At 43.4% G+C, this 17,740-nt stretch overlaps 3 protein-coding genes across 5 annotated transcripts; all 3 read left to right on the top strand.

The window, feature by feature from the left end:
* Positions 1-1,185: 1,185 nt before the first annotated feature.
* Positions 1,186-1,803, top strand: LOC136548891 (pectinesterase inhibitor 10-like). Its single transcript, XM_066540255.1, has one exon. The coding sequence runs from the start codon at positions 1,186-1,188 to the stop codon at positions 1,801-1,803; it is 618 nt and encodes a 205-aa protein (XP_066396352.1).
* Positions 1,804-2,056: 253 nt separating this feature from the next.
* On the top strand, positions 2,057-6,117 carry LOC136552270 (transcription initiation factor TFIID subunit 15-like). Its single transcript, XM_066543796.1, has 8 exons — positions 2,057-2,272; positions 3,433-3,549; positions 3,670-4,007; positions 4,121-4,333; positions 4,587-4,670; positions 5,242-5,323; positions 5,403-5,529; positions 5,736-6,117. Exons 1-8 carry the CDS (start codon positions 2,081-2,083, stop codon positions 5,954-5,956), a joined length of 1,374 nt encoding a protein of 457 aa, XP_066399893.1. The 5' UTR covers positions 2,057-2,080; the 3' UTR covers positions 5,957-6,117.
* A 2,740-nt stretch (positions 6,118-8,857) lies between these two features.
* LOC136550107 (DNA mismatch repair protein MLH3-like) lies at positions 8,858-17,385 on the top strand. Of its 3 annotated transcripts, XM_066541580.1 has the most exons (25): positions 8,858-9,217; positions 9,625-9,759; positions 9,856-9,907; positions 10,002-10,047; positions 10,498-10,657; positions 10,737-10,794; positions 10,955-11,012; positions 11,117-11,209; positions 11,304-11,469; positions 11,548-11,563; positions 11,644-11,867; positions 12,181-12,259; positions 12,351-12,395; positions 12,480-13,955; positions 14,031-14,124; positions 14,216-14,318; positions 14,422-14,622; positions 15,020-15,064; positions 15,147-15,197; positions 15,398-15,504; positions 15,615-15,663; positions 15,963-16,022; positions 16,538-16,610; positions 16,715-16,800; positions 16,886-17,385. In XM_066541580.1, exons 2-25 carry the CDS (start codon positions 9,634-9,636, stop codon positions 17,072-17,074), a joined length of 3,657 nt encoding a protein of 1,218 aa, XP_066397677.1. In that variant the 5' UTR covers positions 8,858-9,217; positions 9,625-9,633; the 3' UTR covers positions 17,075-17,385. The 3 variants fall into 3 exon arrangements, with proteins under 3 accessions (XP_066397677.1, XP_066397675.1, XP_066397676.1); XM_066541578.1 differs by lacking the exon at positions 8,858-9,217 and having other exon boundaries at positions 9,674-9,759; positions 10,002-10,050; positions 10,500-10,657; positions 16,886-17,384; XM_066541579.1 differs by lacking the exons at positions 8,858-9,217; positions 9,625-9,759; positions 9,856-9,907; positions 10,002-10,047 and having other exon boundaries at positions 10,519-10,657; positions 11,098-11,209; positions 16,886-17,384.
* Positions 17,386-17,740: the final 355 nt, after the last annotated feature.

Here is a 17,740-nt window from a genome sequence, read left to right as displayed (position 1 = left end):
CCCATGGGAGCCGCGAAGAGCAACTTTAGTAAAGCGTGTCATTGAGCTACCCTTACTTCTGGGGTAGGTTCTTATGGCGCTCGACGTGTGGGCTTGGCGGGTGATGCCAATTAGCCGCCAAACCACCAAGTGAGCGGTCGACACAATGGGGACTAGCGTGTTGGCAAACACGTGAACCTCGGGAGAAAAATCATCATGTCAACCTTTGTTCTTCCCGTTGGTTTGCATCCCCATTATACAAGCTTGCAATTACTTTCATATACATTGAGTTTGTGTTGTTGCTTTTGTAATTAGTTAGCTTGTGTAGCTTGCTAGTTACCTTCTTGCTTGTATAGCATAGAAGTAGCTCCCTTGCGTGGCTAATTTGGTTTGTGTAACCTTGTTAGTCACATTGCTTAGTTTGTGTAGCTAAGTAATTGCGCTCTCTAATTTGGTATTTGTTGCCTTGCTATTGAGCATTAGGTGGCTTTGTGCTTTTGCTTACTAGCATGTGTAGGAGCTTCCTTGTTGCTTAAAGTACTAGTGGCATAGGTTTGTGTGACCTTGCTCCTAGAATTGGTTAGGTGAGCTTTAGCTAGTCCGGCACCTTTGTTGCTTAATTAGTATCTTTAGAAGGTGCTAGAAAACATAGATAGAGGGGTGTAGTCTTGGCTAGACCGATAGTTATAATTTCACACTTGTTTCGGTTAGCCGACGTGATTTATTTTAGAAAAAACTATTCACCTCTCTCTAGTCGCCATCTCGACCCTTTCACCCGGCATGGAGGCTAGCGGGCCTAGGCTGGCCTGGCCTAGAGGAGCAGGCCGTGCATGGGCCTTACCCCAGGCACGTGGGCCGGCACGGCATGGCTTGCTACAGAGCAGCTGGCCCGCTAGCGGCCCGCCCTGCCGCCTCCCGTCCTACCTGCGCCCCCCACGCGCCTCGCCCCGGCCGCCCCCGCATATATAAGCGGAAGCGGCTCGCCCAGTCACCGACTCGTCGTGGTCGCACCTCGCTCTTCTCCGCTTCGCTCGCACTCGCACGGTCGCACCCACCCCCGATTCCCTGAACCCTAACTCTCTTCCCGGCTTCTCCTCCTCCTCCTCGCCGCCCCGCGCAGTCCCCTCCCCACTGCACGCGGCCGATCCTCCTCGGTGGCATCCACTGCCACCTCCCGTGGGCTGCCCCTGCCTCTTCCTGCCACGCATGGGTGCGCGGTCACCGCCTCTAGCCGGATCCGCCTCGGGGACGAGCACGCCGACGGCCGCCGCCACCTCCCACGGCTGCCCCTGCGTCCATCTCTCCCTCCCTCTCCCTCTCCCTCCCTCCCTCAGCTCAGATCCAGCTGCCCCGTGCGGATCTCTCTCCCTCTCCCTCTCCCTCCCTCCCTCAGCTCAGATCCGGTGGCCTCCCTCTCTCCCTCATCCTCGATGCACGGCGGCGCCCTCCCTCTCTCCTCCATCCTCCATCCCTCCCTCCCCGTGCAGATCCCCCTTTCCCTCTCCCTCTCCCTCTTCCTCCCTCCCTCAGCTCAGATCCGGTGGCGGTGGCCTCCCTCTCTCCCTCATCCTCGCTGCACGGCGGGCTCCCTCCCACCCCTCTTCATCTCCTCTCCATCGCTTGAGGGAGGGCGCCGCCTGCGCAGCTCCTTCCCCCGAGATCCGGAGCTCCGCCGCTCCTAGCTTCGGTGGCCACCTCCTCCTCGCCTCCCCGCACGGCCGCGGCACACGCGCCGGCCTCGAGCACGCCGGCAGCCGCCCTCCTCCCCCAAGGCTCCCGCGCGGTGGCTGGCCTCAGTGGGACTCGGGCTGGCACGGCCTATGAAAATAGCCGTGCTTCTCAGGCCGGCCCGGCACGGAAATTGGCCCATAGGGCTGTGCCTGGGCCGAAGGCCAGGCCCGTGGCCCTGTGAGGCACGGCCCGAGAGGCACGGCGTGCCGTGCCGGCCCGTTGGCTATCGGGCCATGCTGGCACGGGCCCGTGCCGTGCCGGGCCGGGCCGGCCCATTGGCCCTATATAGCTGGTGTTGTGGGATAAATAAATTAAAAAAAAAAAACAAGTCATAGGCCTCAATCGATCTAGCCCCTTGATTGGAGGGTGGATGGTAGGGAGAAAATCACGGCGTGACTTGCCCAAAGGAAGTCACTGTGAATCCGCATCAAACCCCGTTTCCCGTTCACCCAGCGTGCGCTCCATCTGGGCGAGGGCGACCGCTACCGCCGCCGCCGCCGCCGCCCTACGCGAGGTGCCCAGGCCTTCGTTGAGCCCTTCGCCGGCGACGAGCACCCACCAGGCATGCCCTCCCTCTCTCTTCCCTTCTTGCTGTGCGAAACTGAGCACCCAAACCCTAACATAAGCTATTTGTCTATTTGTATTCGGATCTGATCGAATTACAACTTTATACGTGTATTATGCATACTAACTTCGATTTTTCCGCAAAAATTATCGGGTATACATGTGTAAACTGTAAAGCCATATTCTTGCTGGGTCCGCCCCTATTGGGGAGGATGGTAGATCGTCATCGCCCCTAGTACCTGGGGTAGATTTGATCCCTCTGTCGTGGTACCTGCGTCTGCGAGGCTGTTTTGACGTTCTATCTGTTCGTGAGATTCATCGTGTCCTTCGCTTCCGGTCATGCTGATCTTGAGTACATGTGTGGCCTGCTGAACTTATGCCCTTGTGTGATCCAAAAATCTGATAACCTATAGGGTTTGATGCGTTGTATCTGTTGCATGGTTTTCTCCTGCCAGTTTTATCCACTGTCTGGACTTAGCTTGTTAGCTGTTGGTGTTAATTTCCGTGTACCTTTAGTTGAGAGCTCTTATGCAAATGGTTGGATGGTAAAAGAAATGTTGTCACACACCATTGTCGATTAGCTTACAGATTTCTTGGGAGCTGACACCTGGTGTTCCTTTTCCTTTCTTATATGGTAATGATAAATTGATATTCTTTGTCTTTTTCTTTCCTTATCTCTAGAATCCACATTCCTACTAACTTTTTTCCACAACGGCAAAGCCGAATTTCATTACTACACATTCCTACTAACTAATAGTTGAACTTCAAGATTTCATGCCACAAGTCTTATAAAATTGCAGATCTTCTAGAAGTGATAGTCAACTGAAATTACATAACATTTTAAGTCTGAACTGTTGCAAACAAATTAATTCGGTTTACAAATTAACCAGAGGCTGTTCAATGCTTATACTCTCAACTTCAACATATTTTAGGTTTACTCCTTGCCTTTTGTTATGAACCCACAATACCCTATTCAATCCATTCATTTATTCTCACTTTTTTACTGCTTGTCTTGTTCTGTATCCCATTGTTAGCATTATTTTTTGCACTTTTATGCCCGTGATGATATTGCCTATTTCATACCTCTTTAGTATTTTTAGAAGCAAGACAAATTGAAATGATGGTACTACTCTTCCATAACTTGGTGGTTTGTTACAGATGGCTGGGTATATGTCAAGAGGGCCCCAAAATGGTTCTGTGTATGTCTGCAATCTACCTCCTGGAACTGATGAGAATATGTTGGCTGAATATTTTGGCACCATAGGGTTGCTAAAGGTATGGGTCTTACCAGGTAACATTTTTTCGGCCACTACCAAAAGTCTTTAAGATTGTTTATACATTTTCAATTCCATTTAAAGAACACCTAACCTTGTCTGTGCTGTAAAATTGCAACAGAAGGACAAAAGGACTGGGCGCCCAAAAATTTGGATATATAGGGACAAAGTTACCAATGAACCAAAGGGTGATGCAACAGTCACCTATGAGGATCCACATGCTGCTTCAGCTGCTGTGGAATGGTTCAATAACAAGGATTTCCATGGGAGCACTATTCAGGTTCACATAGCCGAGTCAAAAAGCAAAGATGCATTCGATGACCCCACGAGTTTGAACATCATTGCTGGTGTCGGTGAACAAGATGAACTGGATAACGGAGCAGGCAGAGGTAGAGGACGTGGTGATGGTCCAGGCAAGGCTTGGCAGCAAGATGGGGATTGGATGTGTCCAAATACAAGGTCTGTTATGATTGGTGAGCGACTTCTCTATCACTTCAGTTCACTGGTTGACTAGTATGGTCTTCACATTGTTATCTTTCTTTCTGATTATCTGAGATGATTTCTTCTCTCAGTTGTGGCAATGTAAATTTTGCCTTCCGTGGTGTTTGTAATCGATGTGGAGCTGCACGCCCTTCTGGTGCTGGTGGAGCTGGTGGTGGCGGTGGCGGTAGGGGTAGAGGCCGTGGTAGCTCTGATGCAAGAGGAAGCAGTCGTGCTGGTGCTGGTGCTGCTGCTGTTGGTGGTCCACCTGGATTGTTTGGCCCAAATGATTGGCCATGTCCAATGTAAGAGGCTAAGACCAAGTGTTTCTGTTTCATAGATTCCGATCTTCATTTCTTCACATTTATTTGTATGCATCATATAATTGCTGCCCCATGAAATCGATAAGACAGTGCTTTCAACACCCTTTTATTGTGGCCTTTTTATATATCTCAAATTTGACTGCCACCCTCCATGTCTGCAGCAATTTTATGCTTTATTAGTATAAACTTGCTGTCTGATATGATGATATGAAACCTAACTTCATTTGTGTTCCAGGTGTGGCAACATCAACTGGGCTAAGCGGACCAAATGTAATATATGTAACACCTCCAAGCCTGGTACCAATGAAGGTGGTGTGAGGTAAGTACAAGGCACTATTTGCATGTGGTTGGTTCAAAACATATTATTTAAGCTAATAATATAAATTGTACTCTAGCAGGTATCCTAAACATCCTGTAAATTATAATACCGATTCAGGAATATTAAACATATTGTAAATTACAATAACAATTCATGTAAAGAAGAATGTCAGCCCTCATTTGTTATATGTGGTAAGGGATTAATAAGAACATCATGCTTTTACACCTGATGCACCCACAGCCAGGATGAATTTTGCCACACAGCAACCGTAAAAAACTGCAGCTCAATTGCAGTGATATTGTGCCCTTCATGTGACCAGTTTTTGGCTTTTGGGCTGAGAAATTGACTCAGAGGAGGTGCAGTGCTACTTTGGCCCATTGACAATTGTTGAGTGGTTAGTTGTGAACCATGCAGTGCATGTTGTGTGAAACGTAATGTAAAAGACGGGCACACTGTGGGGGTTGTATGTTATGCCCATTAAGTGAGCAACCATGCATTTAACTATTTGTAACCAAAAGGTGTTTATTCAAATATCAATGTTTGCCTTGCCAATTATTTTTTTTCATTTTAGGGGTGGCCGTGGTGGTGGGTACAAAGAGCTTGATGAAGAAGAACTAGAGGAAGTTAAAAAACGTCGGAAAGAGGCTGAGGAGGTAGGATGCTTGCTGAACATTATGTTTTTGTTTATGTAGTGGCCATTTGTTTCCATGTCTAAATTTGGCTTGTCTCAAGGATGATGGAGAGATCTATGATGAATTTGGCAACCTGAAAAAGAAATTTCGCTCTAAGGCTCTGCATACCGAAAGTGCACAGGCACTTCCTGGGTCTGGACGTGCTGGATGGGAAGTTGAGCATCTTGGTATTCTTCTGACACACTTTGGATTTGAACTCCACGATTTAGACTGTTATGGGACCATTTACCGTCTAGTTTCTGCTTTTTGTTGATTGTCATTGGAACATTTGAACATCTGTTGCATTTGGGGAAGGAAGAAGAGGGGGGAAATTTCTGTTATGAATTTACTTTGACAGTGCTGAACATGACCTGGTGTTAATTCGCTGCTGTAGGTTCTAGTGAAAGGGAAGGCAGGGAGAGGAGCAGGGATCGTGGTAGGGATGACTACGATGAAAAGGAAACCAGGAAAAGAGAGAGAGGTGATCATGGAAGGGACCAGCGCCGGAGCAGGAGCCGGAGCAGAGACCGTGAAAGGGAAAGGGGGAGGGAGAGGAGAAGAGACCATGAGTATGAGAGAAGTAGGGAGCGTGACCGGGACCGCCGCCACAGGTGAAGAGAGAAATGACAGGGCTTTCTGTTCTTCTTACATTGCATTTGCCAATTTTTGTAGCCATGGGACCCGTGGTCTTGTGTTAGTAACTGGGGGCGTGCATTGTTGCTCTGAATCTGATTTTTGCTTTGAATGATTCACTGCGCTGGCACTTTATTCAGACATTCCTTTTCTTCTCTGATTACTTTTGTGTTTGTGGAACGCGTATGACACTGACGGTCACGGATCCACAGTCATGCCCATCACGAGCTATTAGTCATTGATCTCTGAGCAACAAACTCATCTGGGATGTTGTGGATTTTGGCGGCTTGGATGAAAGTTCAGTTTCTAGGAGTTAGGCGTTAGGTCTTAAGTTGCATCCTCTGATCATTGTTGTTCTTGAGATGAAGAGGCACAGAGCACACCTGCCGGACCTTGGAGCAGGGGAAGATCCAGAGCTAGTAGGTGGCGCCATGACTCCTAAGATGTAATGTGTCGAGCAAGGTGATGCAACTCGAGGACCGCACCTCAAGCTCACATGGCGGCAAGGCGCACTCATTCTCAGGCCGGGAGACTCGCCGGCATGGTCGTGTAGCCGCCAGTCGCGCGCACGCTGTCGAACGGATGGGTGAGCGAGTCACTCAAAAGAGAGGGAGGACGACGGAAGGAAGGTGGAAGCTGGTGGAGCGACCTGCCGTAGTACTCGTGGCTGTCCGTAGAGCTTGTCGGCCGGTGAGAGGACGGTGGTGTCTTGAAGAGCCCTGAGCTGGAGCGGCGTTTGGCGGCTCGATCGGTCATCGACCTGCCGCAGCTGCACGTGGCTGTGCGACGCAATCGATGACCAGCCTGCCTCCGTCGAGTCCGGGAACCCAAGCCCTTGGCTAATCGCGCTCACCTCGTCGGTCAGAATGGAGACGTTGGCGCCTGACCGTCGCATGGCTGACACCGCATCCTCATCTACTGTGCTGGGGCAGCAATGCCGCCGCCTCGAGAATCCAGGAGGGAGACGAATGGCTTAGGCCAGTGCAAGGAATGGACCTGTTCGTAGGAATCTGGATGGTTTGGAGAAATACTAAAAAAATTTGTGAGAAAAAAATATTATTCTGTATGAAAAAATAAATGAATCGAGCCGGGTTATACTATCATGAGACGACCGCTCATGTGCCTGCTCGTTTTTTGCGTCAATTGTTCGGAGGAGTTCAGCCGTCCGTGTTTCTTCTGATTACGATGAAGAAGAGGACAGTAGCAAATTTGGATGACGTGACTTCACCAAATTGTAGAGAAATATGCTAACGCACTCTCCTATCTAGATATAGTAGATATATGTATTTAAAGTGTACGGCGATATAAAAATGACCACTATAAAATGGAATGGAAATTTTGGTTGAGTTGATTTTTGATAACACTACTTGGATGTGTTATCCATGTATGCATGGTTGCCCGTTGCAACAAGATTCCTGGCTCTGCGATTGGATCAGTGAACGTGTCACCTTTCAAACGTTTTGGAAGCAGGCTATAAATGTAGAAAGATAAATTACATTGCATTTACACATGAATTTAAAGATGGTTCGAATATATGAATGATCTTCTAGTGAGATCGCACATGCATTCATACACAAACAATAAAAGCATCATCATACACTGGGCGTAGGATATTCTATTATGAATATGTGTTCTGTGTGTTATCGCTCTAATTAGATACATCGATTATTACTAGTTAGTGGTAAAAACACCAACATTTCTTATGCCAATTGCGCCTAAAAAATTATACACCCTAAAAAATCATAGTAGTGTCATAAAGGAGGTCTTTTAGGGAGGCTTTTCACCCCTATAACTCTTTAGTGACGTTGTCGATTCATTATATTATCAGAGTCATAATATATATGTCATTACACAATATTTTAACGACATGTCCCCTACAACATATATACATGTCACACTATAAAAAATATGTGAACTAAAAAAATACAAAAATGAATTAAAATTTCAATAACAAAATTATCCCTAAACCGGAAAAAGGCTTCACAAGTGGATCTGCAAACACCCCGTTCGTTTGTTGGTTTCAGCCAGCCCAAACCAGCCAGCTAACAGTATTTTTCTCTCACAACAAACCAGCACCAGCCAGTTTAAACCAGCCCAGAAACTAACCAGCGAACAGGCCGAAAAATAGAAATGGTTATCAATAACAAGAGTTATAATAATAAAAATAGCGAGAAGAAAAATAAAAAAGAAAGAAAACCAAGTCTCATGGGCGTGCGCGGAAAAAAGAAGAGAAATCGGCCCAGTAAACGTTCCCGCAAGAATTTTCGAGCTCGTCCCGTCCGGCGTCCTCCGCCAGTCCCGCCTCCCGCAGTCCCGTCCTCCTCGTCGCTGTCCGCCGGCTCCTCGGCGTCTCCCGCGGTCCTGCCCCTCCGGCCCTCCCCAAACCAGGTCCCTCGGCGCCTCCTTCCCCTCCTCCCCCAAATCCGTCCCTAGCCAGGCGCCTAGGTCACCTCCCGTCGCTGCCCGCCGGCTTCTCGGAGCACGACGACGCCCCTGGCATCCAGATCCGTGGTCACTTCCGCGCGGCCGCACGGCAAAGTCGGCAACTGCCTCTCCCCTCCCTCTCCACTGACCACTGCTGTAGACTGCAGTGTTGTGCTTAGCAGCTTATGGAAACTGCAAGCACATGATTGAAGTATTGATTCATTATTTCATCCCATTTTAATTGTCGATTGTTAATTTTTAATCAATTCTTGTAACTATGTAATAAAAGGAATGGAAGTTAATTGGCTACTTACAAAACATGAATGCCTTGTAAGTATTGCTCAATTTGATACAAATACTCAACTAGTTGATTTTTTTTTTTGGCAGAAATACTCCATATGTATTATTTGACAGAAATACATAATACTCAACTAGTTGATTTTTTGTTTTTCAATTTAGTGTCATCATCAATTTACAAGTTGAAGTGTCCAAGTTTGGTCTTGATGTTAAGCCAGCTTAAACTTAGTTCCTAAAGATTCCATTGCTCGGCAGCCCCCCCTAGCTCCATTCCTGGATCCGCCGCTGGGTATGCCCGCCCCTTATTTTCTCTTTCTTTTCTCCTGTGCAAACTGAGGACCCAAACCCTCATTTAAGCTATTTGGCCATCTGTATTCAGATCGGATCTAACCACAAGCGTATACATGTAGTATGCCTACTAACTTTGATTATTTTTTTTTTCCAAAAATTATCGGGTGTACATGTGTACACACATGTCCTTTATTGGATCTGCACCTGGCAGCCACGCATGTGCAGCCATGGGTGAGGACTGATTTACCTGAGCTGCTGAGAATTTCTAATTTCAATTGTTTGTCTGGTTCTAGCATAATTGATATCGTCATTTAGTTAATCAGTGTGCATGTTCTACCTGTAGATAGTAGAGCTTTGCAAATGAACTAGAAATCGACTAATTTGAAGACTTAGTGGGCAGGATCTTTTTGTATTTTTGGATTGGGCATTTTAAAAAAAAAAGCTGGATTGGACATTTTATTTTGGCTTGGGAATGGCAATACCCATATTTTGTTGTCTCGCTGCATGCGGCTACAAATGTTGATTAAAACTTTGGTTTCAACATACTTATTGAACAGAAATTTTACGTTACCCATTTGTTATGCTAGCATATGTCTTTCATTGTCAACTATTTTCTTATTTCAGCATGTTTTTCCCAGAATGAGTAAATGCAGACCATAAAGCGCTTGCCGCAGAGTGTCCATAGTTCCTTGCGCTCAAGTGTTATCCTGTCTGACCTGCCAAGGGTTATTGAGGAGTTGATATATAATAGCATTGATGCGAATGCGAGTAAGGTATTGCTTTACATGTGGAGAAGGGAAAAGGCAATGTATAATGTCTTCTATGCCATGCATTATCATCAACATACATTTATTCTGTTTGAATTTCAGATTGACATTGCAGTAAACATCAGAACTTGTTATGTAAAAGTGGAAGATGATGGTATGTACCTATCCTTTTCTTTTTTCTGTAAAAAAAAATCTTATAGATGTTTATCTTCCAAAAACATTATTGCCATACATCGTACGAATTGCAGGTTGTGGTATTACACGAGATGAATTGGTTCTCCTTGGGAGAAAAATATAGTAAGCCAGAACTTATTATTATTATTATTATTATTATTTATTTGCTATCTTTCTCAGTTTTCCTTCATTTCATGAGACTGTTTGTCACGTTAAATTCTATTGCTGTAAATGATACAACATAAAGAAAAATGGTTTTCTGGATGTTCATCTTATTCCACAGATATCAGATGTAGAATAGGGAATTCCTGATTTTCTTAGGACATAACAACAAAAATGACATCCATTCTATTTGTTAAAAAAATATTACTATTATTATTTATTTGACAAGCCGGGAGCCCTGCCATCAGTGTTAAAACTGATTATGTTATTTGTTTTTCACTTTTTCGTTAAGTATAGGCTCGTCACATGAAATGTGTGTAGGTTCTGAAAGACTAAAAATACTCAATGGCAGCATGTGGTTCAACTGTGCTAATGATACATGCTTTACTTTTACTATAACTGTACAACAGCAACATCCAAATTTCATAATGTGATGGTCGACGAGGAGCTCAGTTCTAGAAGTTTTGGACTAAATGGAGAAGCACTCGCATCACTTTCTGATATCTCTGTGGTTGAAGTCAGGACGAAAGCTCGTGGGAGACCAAATTCATATTGCAAGATAATAAAGGCATGATCGTAAGACTGAGCTTCTTTAATCTTGATTTATCCATGGCTAGTGCATCTGAGTTCTTGTGACAATTGCACAGGGATCTGAATGCTTACATCTGGGGATAGATGACAAGAGGGAAGTTGTCGGCACCACTGGTAACTGTTCTATTTTCTCCTTGAAACAGAGTAGTGCCACTATATTCGTAATAGTACATAGTGTAAGATGGTAACAGTCTATTCAAGACCCCGGTCGTGACTTTTAGTTATATTTTTCTGATGTTATGAGGGCTAGTTATCAGGCCTTTCATCTTTGCAGTTGTTGTTCGGGAGCTTTTTTACAATCAACCAGTACGGAGGAAACAAATACAATCTAGGTATGTGATAATTGTTACTACTGTTCGTGTTCAGATGTCTTTGTATTCACAGCTTTGCTCAATATATTATTTCATTGATATTTAGCCGTATCATATTTTTTTAGTGAGAAAAGAGAACTACATCATGTGAAGAAGTGTGTCCTGCAAATTGCGCTTATTCATCCACAGATTTCACTCAGACTCCTTGATATTGACAGGTTATCTATTGTGCTAAGCTTGATGTATTAACTTTTACATTTATACAATTTTACTTGTACAGCACATATTGACATGCCTGTTTTATTAATGCAGTGAAGATGAGTTGCTATATACAACCTTTTCGTCATCCCCTTTGCCTCTTATATCAAAAATTTTTGGGGACGATGTCTCCAGATGTCTCCATGAGATAACTGCCTCTGACCAGGGCTGGGTTCTTTCAGGTCACATATCTGGACCTGCAGATGTGTTTTGTATGAAGGTAAAGCCACTGTTTAAGCTATGACCTGTTGAAGCTGTTTGATGATGTGTTTTCAGCAAGTTCAATTCTCCTTTTCAGGATGTCCAATACTTGTGTATCCTCCTCGCTAATCCACTGTTATATACTTCTATTTGCTATCTTCAAATTTTTGGAGATGTCCTTGACTTTTCAAAGATATCAACTCAAGATTCGTGAATAGGAACCCGATTCATAATATGCTCAATAATCTGGCGTCTAGTTTTCAATCTTCTGTTATAATGGGGGATGAAGAAATTGATGTTCAGAGCAGGAAGAGGCAGAAGACTGATATCTACCCTGCTTTTATACTAAACTTTTATTGCCCTAGATCCAGCTACGATCTACATTTTGAGCCTACAAAAACCATTGTGGAATTCAAGGTGATTCACTAAAGCTCTATGCTTTTGAGTTTCCTTGTTTATAGTAAGCTTCATTTGTATCTAATGTTTGGTTTAGCCACCTCTTGTACAACACCCTGGGCTCCTCCTAATTATTAAAATAGGTGGTTTCGCCTGCTGGTTACTATTTTTTTGTTGTTAAAAAATGTAGCTAACGTTCCTGTATGAGTAGGACTGTGTCTTAGGCAAAATGTCTTTGTGCCTATTTGGAAACATGGCATTATGTTGTTTCATCTGTAAATAGTTTACTCTCTGTAGCTGGCTAATTAATCTCCCTTATTTTTCCCACTTATAGGATTGGCGAACTGTCTTGCTTTTCTTTGAACAAACTGTCACAAATTACTGGAAGAAGCATCAACTGCAATCACCAAAAGGTTAGACAATATGACCTCAATGTTCCTTGCTTATGTCTTTGTGAAATTGGACAATTATTGGTGTGAATGCATTGTAATCTTTTATTGGCAGATGGAGCTTGTGCTGATGGTACCCATGTGCCTCAGAAAAATCATGGTTGGTGGCTTGTTGAACAGACTTCAGTTTTGTATCCTTTTATCTGTTAAGCTTCTGAGCTTTTCTCATACGGTGCTATTGCAGTGAAATTGAATAAGGGCATCCTGAAAGATCATAATGTGCAGAACGAGAAAGAGTATGCTGGCTTCGAAAGCACTCAGCAGAAGAATGCAGTCAGAGACACCAACAGTGATATGAGTTCCACAAGAGCAACAAGAAATTCACGCTGCTTTTCTTTTGTTATGGAGCCATCCATTCAGAATATCTGTTTCTCTGGAAGGATCACTAATTCAAGCCGCCCGAATGACAATGTTGCCAGTATTGATTACAAGTTAGGGTATAAGCAAATGCATTCTCCTGAAAGTGGCAGTTATAAGTGGTTAGACGATGGCCCTTCCCAGTTAGATGATGATATTTCAAGTGTTAACCCAACTTGTTGGAAAAGGCAAAGGACAGAAGGTATATTCCATGAGTATGCATATTCTGGTAATCTTGGAATGGTGGAAGATGTTCCAACTGAAGGTTTTTTCGCTCACAAACAAGAGTCTGAGCTGATTGGTCCAGAAGTTGAAATACCAGAATCTTGCTTCAGGGCTCTCAATAGGCCAAACGGAATGGCGTCTGATTTTGTGCAAAATAAAACCAGCTTAAAGGCACAAACCTCAGGCTGGGATGGATTATATGACAGGTTTGATAAATTAAATGGGGATTGCTTCAATGAAGCCACAGAAACAATCACTGATATTTCTTACCCAGAGATGTTACAGTTCAGTAATGGATTTTATCATGATGGTAGCACTTCCAGGGGCTCCTGTAGAATTTTGAAAAACTTCAGAGCCAGTAATAAATTGGGGACTGCAGCTGGATGTGTTGGAGCACTAGAGGCTGATGCTATTAACCAGATGAATTTCCCTGATCTTCATGCTCTGTGGAACAGTGACTTGATAGATAGGTCCTCCATCAAGGATACTTTAAATCATTTTCCTCATCCATCCTTGTTGGCTGATACGCCTTGCAGTCATCCAAGGACCTTGCACACACTTTACAGGAAATCAGATAAATGCTTTAGTTCTTGGAACTGTGAAAATGTTGACAGCAATATTAGATTTGATTTGGACAGATTTAGCAATGATTCGTCTATAATATTTGAAGGAACTAAACATTTCGATAACTTTGACAATGAAATACAGCCGCTTAATTACTTCAATAATAAGTGTGGTTCAACCGACCAGCTTGGTTCTGAAGAAGACCTGATAACTTGGAAATCAAAATTCGACATGAGGTTGTCAGTCAATATTTCTCCTGAGAGAAGTGATAATGGTCGCCGTTTGAATGTTCCTTCTTCGAATATGGCAAATGGCAGCCTGCTTACTCAAGATCTGCTGAATCAACACAACTCTGGACTAAATCAGAGACCCAGGACTTCCAAGGGTAGTAGATTTAGGAGTCATTCTGCTCCACCATTTTATAGAGGGAAACTGAAATTCTCTAGATTAAATGTGCCACTGAGCAAACCGAGCACAGATAGCGATAAAGATATCTGCATCAATAACCCCGAAGGTACATCCAAACTTTGGCCCTTTTTGAATTGCATTTTTATGAGAACTAACATTACACACTTCTAATCAAATGCAGACAATGCACCTGCACCTGTGGATATCTCATATATGAGTTCAACCCAGCCTGTTCCTGAGACTGATACCGGTGATTTTCCAGACTTAAATTCCAGGTATACTCATCTTGCCTAGTTTCCTGGAAATACCTTCAGTACTTGAAAATATCTTTCTAAGCCTGTTACTATACACTCGCGTTTGGGACAGCTCGAACAGATTTGTGAAAATGTCTGAAGTTGCATGTTCTGATGGGATTGAGGACTCCACTGCTCAAATAACTAAATGGCGAGATGACCCTGTCCAGCATACAGTTAAGCTGCATTTGAGTTTGGGATACTAACACAGAGAAAGTTCCATACGTCCTTGCTACTATGTGTCTTGTTATCTTCTTAGTGCTTTACCTCCCTTTGTAGGCTTTGAACTTGCCACATGGTCCTGTTGGATGCTATGATGATATACTTAGCATTTCTTCTGGGACCTTACATCTCTCTTGTAGCTCGCTAATTCCTGAATGTGTTGACAAGAACTGCTTTGAGGAGGCAAGGGTTTTGTTGCAGCTGGACAAGAAATTTATTCCCGTCATATCTGGGGAAACTATCCTCCTTGTCGATCAGGTTCAAATTTTCTCATTTAGCAAGGGGTCCAGGTTCATAATTGATAACATGATTTTTTTTAGGGCTTTGACACCATTGTTATAGATTCTAGCAAATTATCTATTCCTATTATTTTTGTTGGAATAATCATGTTGTGGAAATACTATTTAGTGCTTGCTGTATTGGATCAGTTAAATCATTGGCAAAATGTTCATGATGTGTACCTGCTACTTAAATTTTTGTTCAGGAAACCTTTTGGTCAGCTTTCTTATTACTGCTACAGTTTTAACTATTTATAGGGAAATACTTAGCCTTTTAATATCATTAAGTGCACAATAGTTTCTAAATATGAAATGCTGATGAAATGGTTTTGTTTCAAAAAGATTTAGCAAGTTATGTTCTTTTTTACTGTGTACAGCATGCAGCTGATGAAAGGATACGTTTAGAGGAGCTCCGTAGCAAGGTTGTTAATAATACATTGACCAGGAACAACTATTCAACATTGTTCTACGCTTTTCATACTCATACACTGATGCGATCTGCAGGTTTTATCAGAAGGACATGAAGTTAGTTACTTGGACTCTGAGGAGGAATTGGTATGTGGTATACTCCCTCTGTCCTGTATATAGTGCATTCTAGGAATTTTAGGACAAATTAAGAAAGAACATAAAAGACGCATGTACCCTCATTTTATTTCATAATTAGATGCTATCATCAACATGATTGATGGTGATTGAACTTGTTTTAATACTAATATGCAACATTCAATATTTCACTCACCCCAATTTTCTTTCAGTCTCTCCCTGAGACTGGGTTTCAACTGTTCCAGAAGTATGCTGAGCAGATTCAGAAATGGGGCTGGATCATCAGCAGCGGGAGCAATTCATCTGAATCATTCAAAAAGTAGGTGCTTCACCATTCTCTGACTATTCTTTAAGTGCAAAAGCGATTCACCTCATCTATATAGATCAAATATACGACTGTCATTTGATCATTTACTTTGTACATTTTAGGAAGATGAACATTTTGAAGAGACAAGTCCGTCGTGTTACTCTTGTTGCTGTAAGGAACACCCTTTCTTCTGTCTGTAGCATTCAACATGTTTGAAATTGCTGATTGTATATGTTTTGCCTAATCTGCTGTACACGTGGCTTTTCTGTCTCTTATCAGTTTGTGTACATGGTTTCCCCTAATCTGCTGGACATGATGGTCTATAGATTTGTATTTCTATTTATTGTCTGTTTACGTTTTATAGTAACAAATAGGCTATCAAACCCAGATCTGTCATATGCCAAATATCTGCAGAGATAAAGACTGTAATGTGGTATCTATGTACACTAAATATCTTCTATGCTACACAGGTTCCATGTATTTTGGGTGTCAAATTGACTGGGAAAGATCTCATGGAGTTTATTTGGCAGGTAACTGCCACCATCTTATGATGTACAACTTATATTTTTTACTAAAACATTCTCATTCACTTGCACAAAAGTTCTACGAGTGAAGGACCCTAGATTTTCATCTTAATACTTTCTGGAATGAAAATGGTATGTCGAGCCTGGACTCTTTGGAAAAATTGGAACCGATGTGTCGTTGATGGCTTGGCGCCTAGCTTAGCGGCAGCTGGGAGCCTTGCTGCTTGCTACAGATGAGCTGTAGCTCTGAATTGGCTGGGATTCCGGGGCTTTACCTCTTGACAGGTATCCCCGATGGGTAGTGGTTAGCGGTTTTTGTGGTGGTTTCTATAATTGTCATGGGCGAGCATGTAATCTGCATTCCTGTATGTGTGTGGCTTATTCAGGGTTCTTTATCTGTTTTCCTTCTTCTATAATATAATGATACGCATCTCTCCTGCATATTCGAGAAAAAGAATTGTATGTGCAGATTTTGTTAGAGTTCATTTACCTTTAGTGTTACCTATTACTGTTTCTTCCAGCTTGATGAGACTGATGGATCGTCAGATATCCCCCCAGCAGTTCTCCGTATTCTTAACTTCAAAGCTTGCAGAGGTTACTACTTATTCGCCTTGTAATTGACCATGATGCAAGCATTTCTGTATATTTTCACACTGATAAAACATTGCTTTTTGATGTTTCTTGGTGGCTTACTGTAGGAGCGATCATGTTTGGCGACTCCTTACTACCATCTGAATGCTGTCTGATTATTGAAGAACTGAAAGCAACATCTCTATGCTTCCAGGTAAGAAGATTGTTGAATCCTCAGCCCTTGTCTCTGCTGTTACTCTGTGGTACAGTGATGGAGATAAGCTGTTACTATCTTGCAGTGTGCTCATGGGCGCCCAACCACGGTGCCCATCTTGAACGTCACATCCCTCCACGAGGAGCTAGCGAGGCTCCAAATGCTGAGTGGAACGCAGGCAGAGACCTGGCACGGCTTGGGGCACCATGAACCCAGCCTTGAGCGTGCTCATATGCGCCTCGAACGACTGAGAAAGCTACGCCGCGGCCTGTAGCCGTAGGACAATAGCAAATGGTTTGAATCAGATAAAAGGCTGTGTAGTTTGTAGAGAAGCGAGTGGAATTTCACTGTGCTGTACAATTGTACATATATACTAGGTAGTATTCATTCATGAGGAAAAGATAAAACGGCGCCCTTCACCTGACAGGCGAGTGGGTTTTGCCACGGCATGTTGTAAAGTTTGTACATTCTGGTTTGTTAGTTGTTAGTACAACAATTCATGCCATGGAAATATATGTAAAACTCCATTCAACCGTGCCAATGTGGTTAGTTAAAGTTGAGATGGGTGTGATACCTTTGTGAAGCTGCCGTGCTTGTTTCCTCTGGCCAACACGAACTGCCAAGGGCGGCCGCCCGTTTGCAATTTGCAAATGATGGTTCCTATTTTTCTTCTATAATTAAAAAAAATACTTCCTCCGGTGAAAATTACTTTACCTGTTGACCACGCTGTAATTTGGTGGAATGGAAATGAGGATGAGGCGACCAGATTTTTTACTTGTTTTGTAGGAACCGAATGAAGATGAACTGATCAGGCCAGATCGCTTCCTTCTATGATCTCAACTTGCTAGTGGGATTGCATTAAAAAAAAAACTTGCTAGTGGGATCATAGTTGAGAATCTCAAAAAAAAAAAAAAAAAAACTTGCTAGTGGGCTAAATCCT

The sequence above is a fragment of the Miscanthus floridulus genome, chromosome 4 (assembly GCF_019320115.1).
Source record: "Miscanthus floridulus cultivar M001 chromosome 4, ASM1932011v1, whole genome shotgun sequence".
Lineage (NCBI taxonomy): Eukaryota > Viridiplantae > Streptophyta > Magnoliopsida > Poales > Poaceae > Miscanthus > Miscanthus floridulus.
This window is presented reverse-complemented; position numbering and strand designations above follow the sequence as displayed.

What these genes read in the sequence shown, in the direction of transcription:
- LOC136548891 (XM_066540255.1), top strand. Translation starts at nt 1,186, where the DNA reads ATGGGTGCGCGGTCACCGCCTCTAGCCGGATCCGCCTCGGGGACGAGC.
- LOC136552270 (XM_066543796.1), top strand. Translation starts at nt 2,081, where the DNA reads ATGGTAGGGAGAAAATCACGGCGTGACTTGCCCAAAGGAAGTCACTGT. An exon ending in CGGCGACGAGCACCCACCAG is followed by an intron (nt 2,273 to 3,432) that starts GCATGCCCTCCC and finishes GGTTTGTTACAG; the next exon opens with ATGGCTGGGTATATGTCAAG. An exon ending in ATGGGAAGTTGAGCATCTTG is followed by an intron (nt 5,530 to 5,735) that starts GTATTCTTCTGA and finishes TCGCTGCTGTAG; the next exon opens with GTTCTAGTGAAAGGGAAGGC.
- LOC136550107 (XM_066541580.1), top strand. Translation starts at nt 9,634, where the DNA reads ATGCAGACCATAAAGCGCTTGCCGCAGAGTGTCCATAGTTCCTTGCGC. An exon ending in TGTAAAAGTGGAAGATGATG is followed by an intron (nt 9,908 to 10,001) that starts GTATGTACCTAT and finishes TACGAATTGCAG; the next exon opens with GTTGTGGTATTACACGAGAT. An exon ending in TGGACTCTGAGGAGGAATTG is followed by an intron (nt 15,198 to 15,397) that starts GTATGTGGTATA and finishes ATTTTCTTTCAG; the next exon opens with TCTCTCCCTGAGACTGGGTT.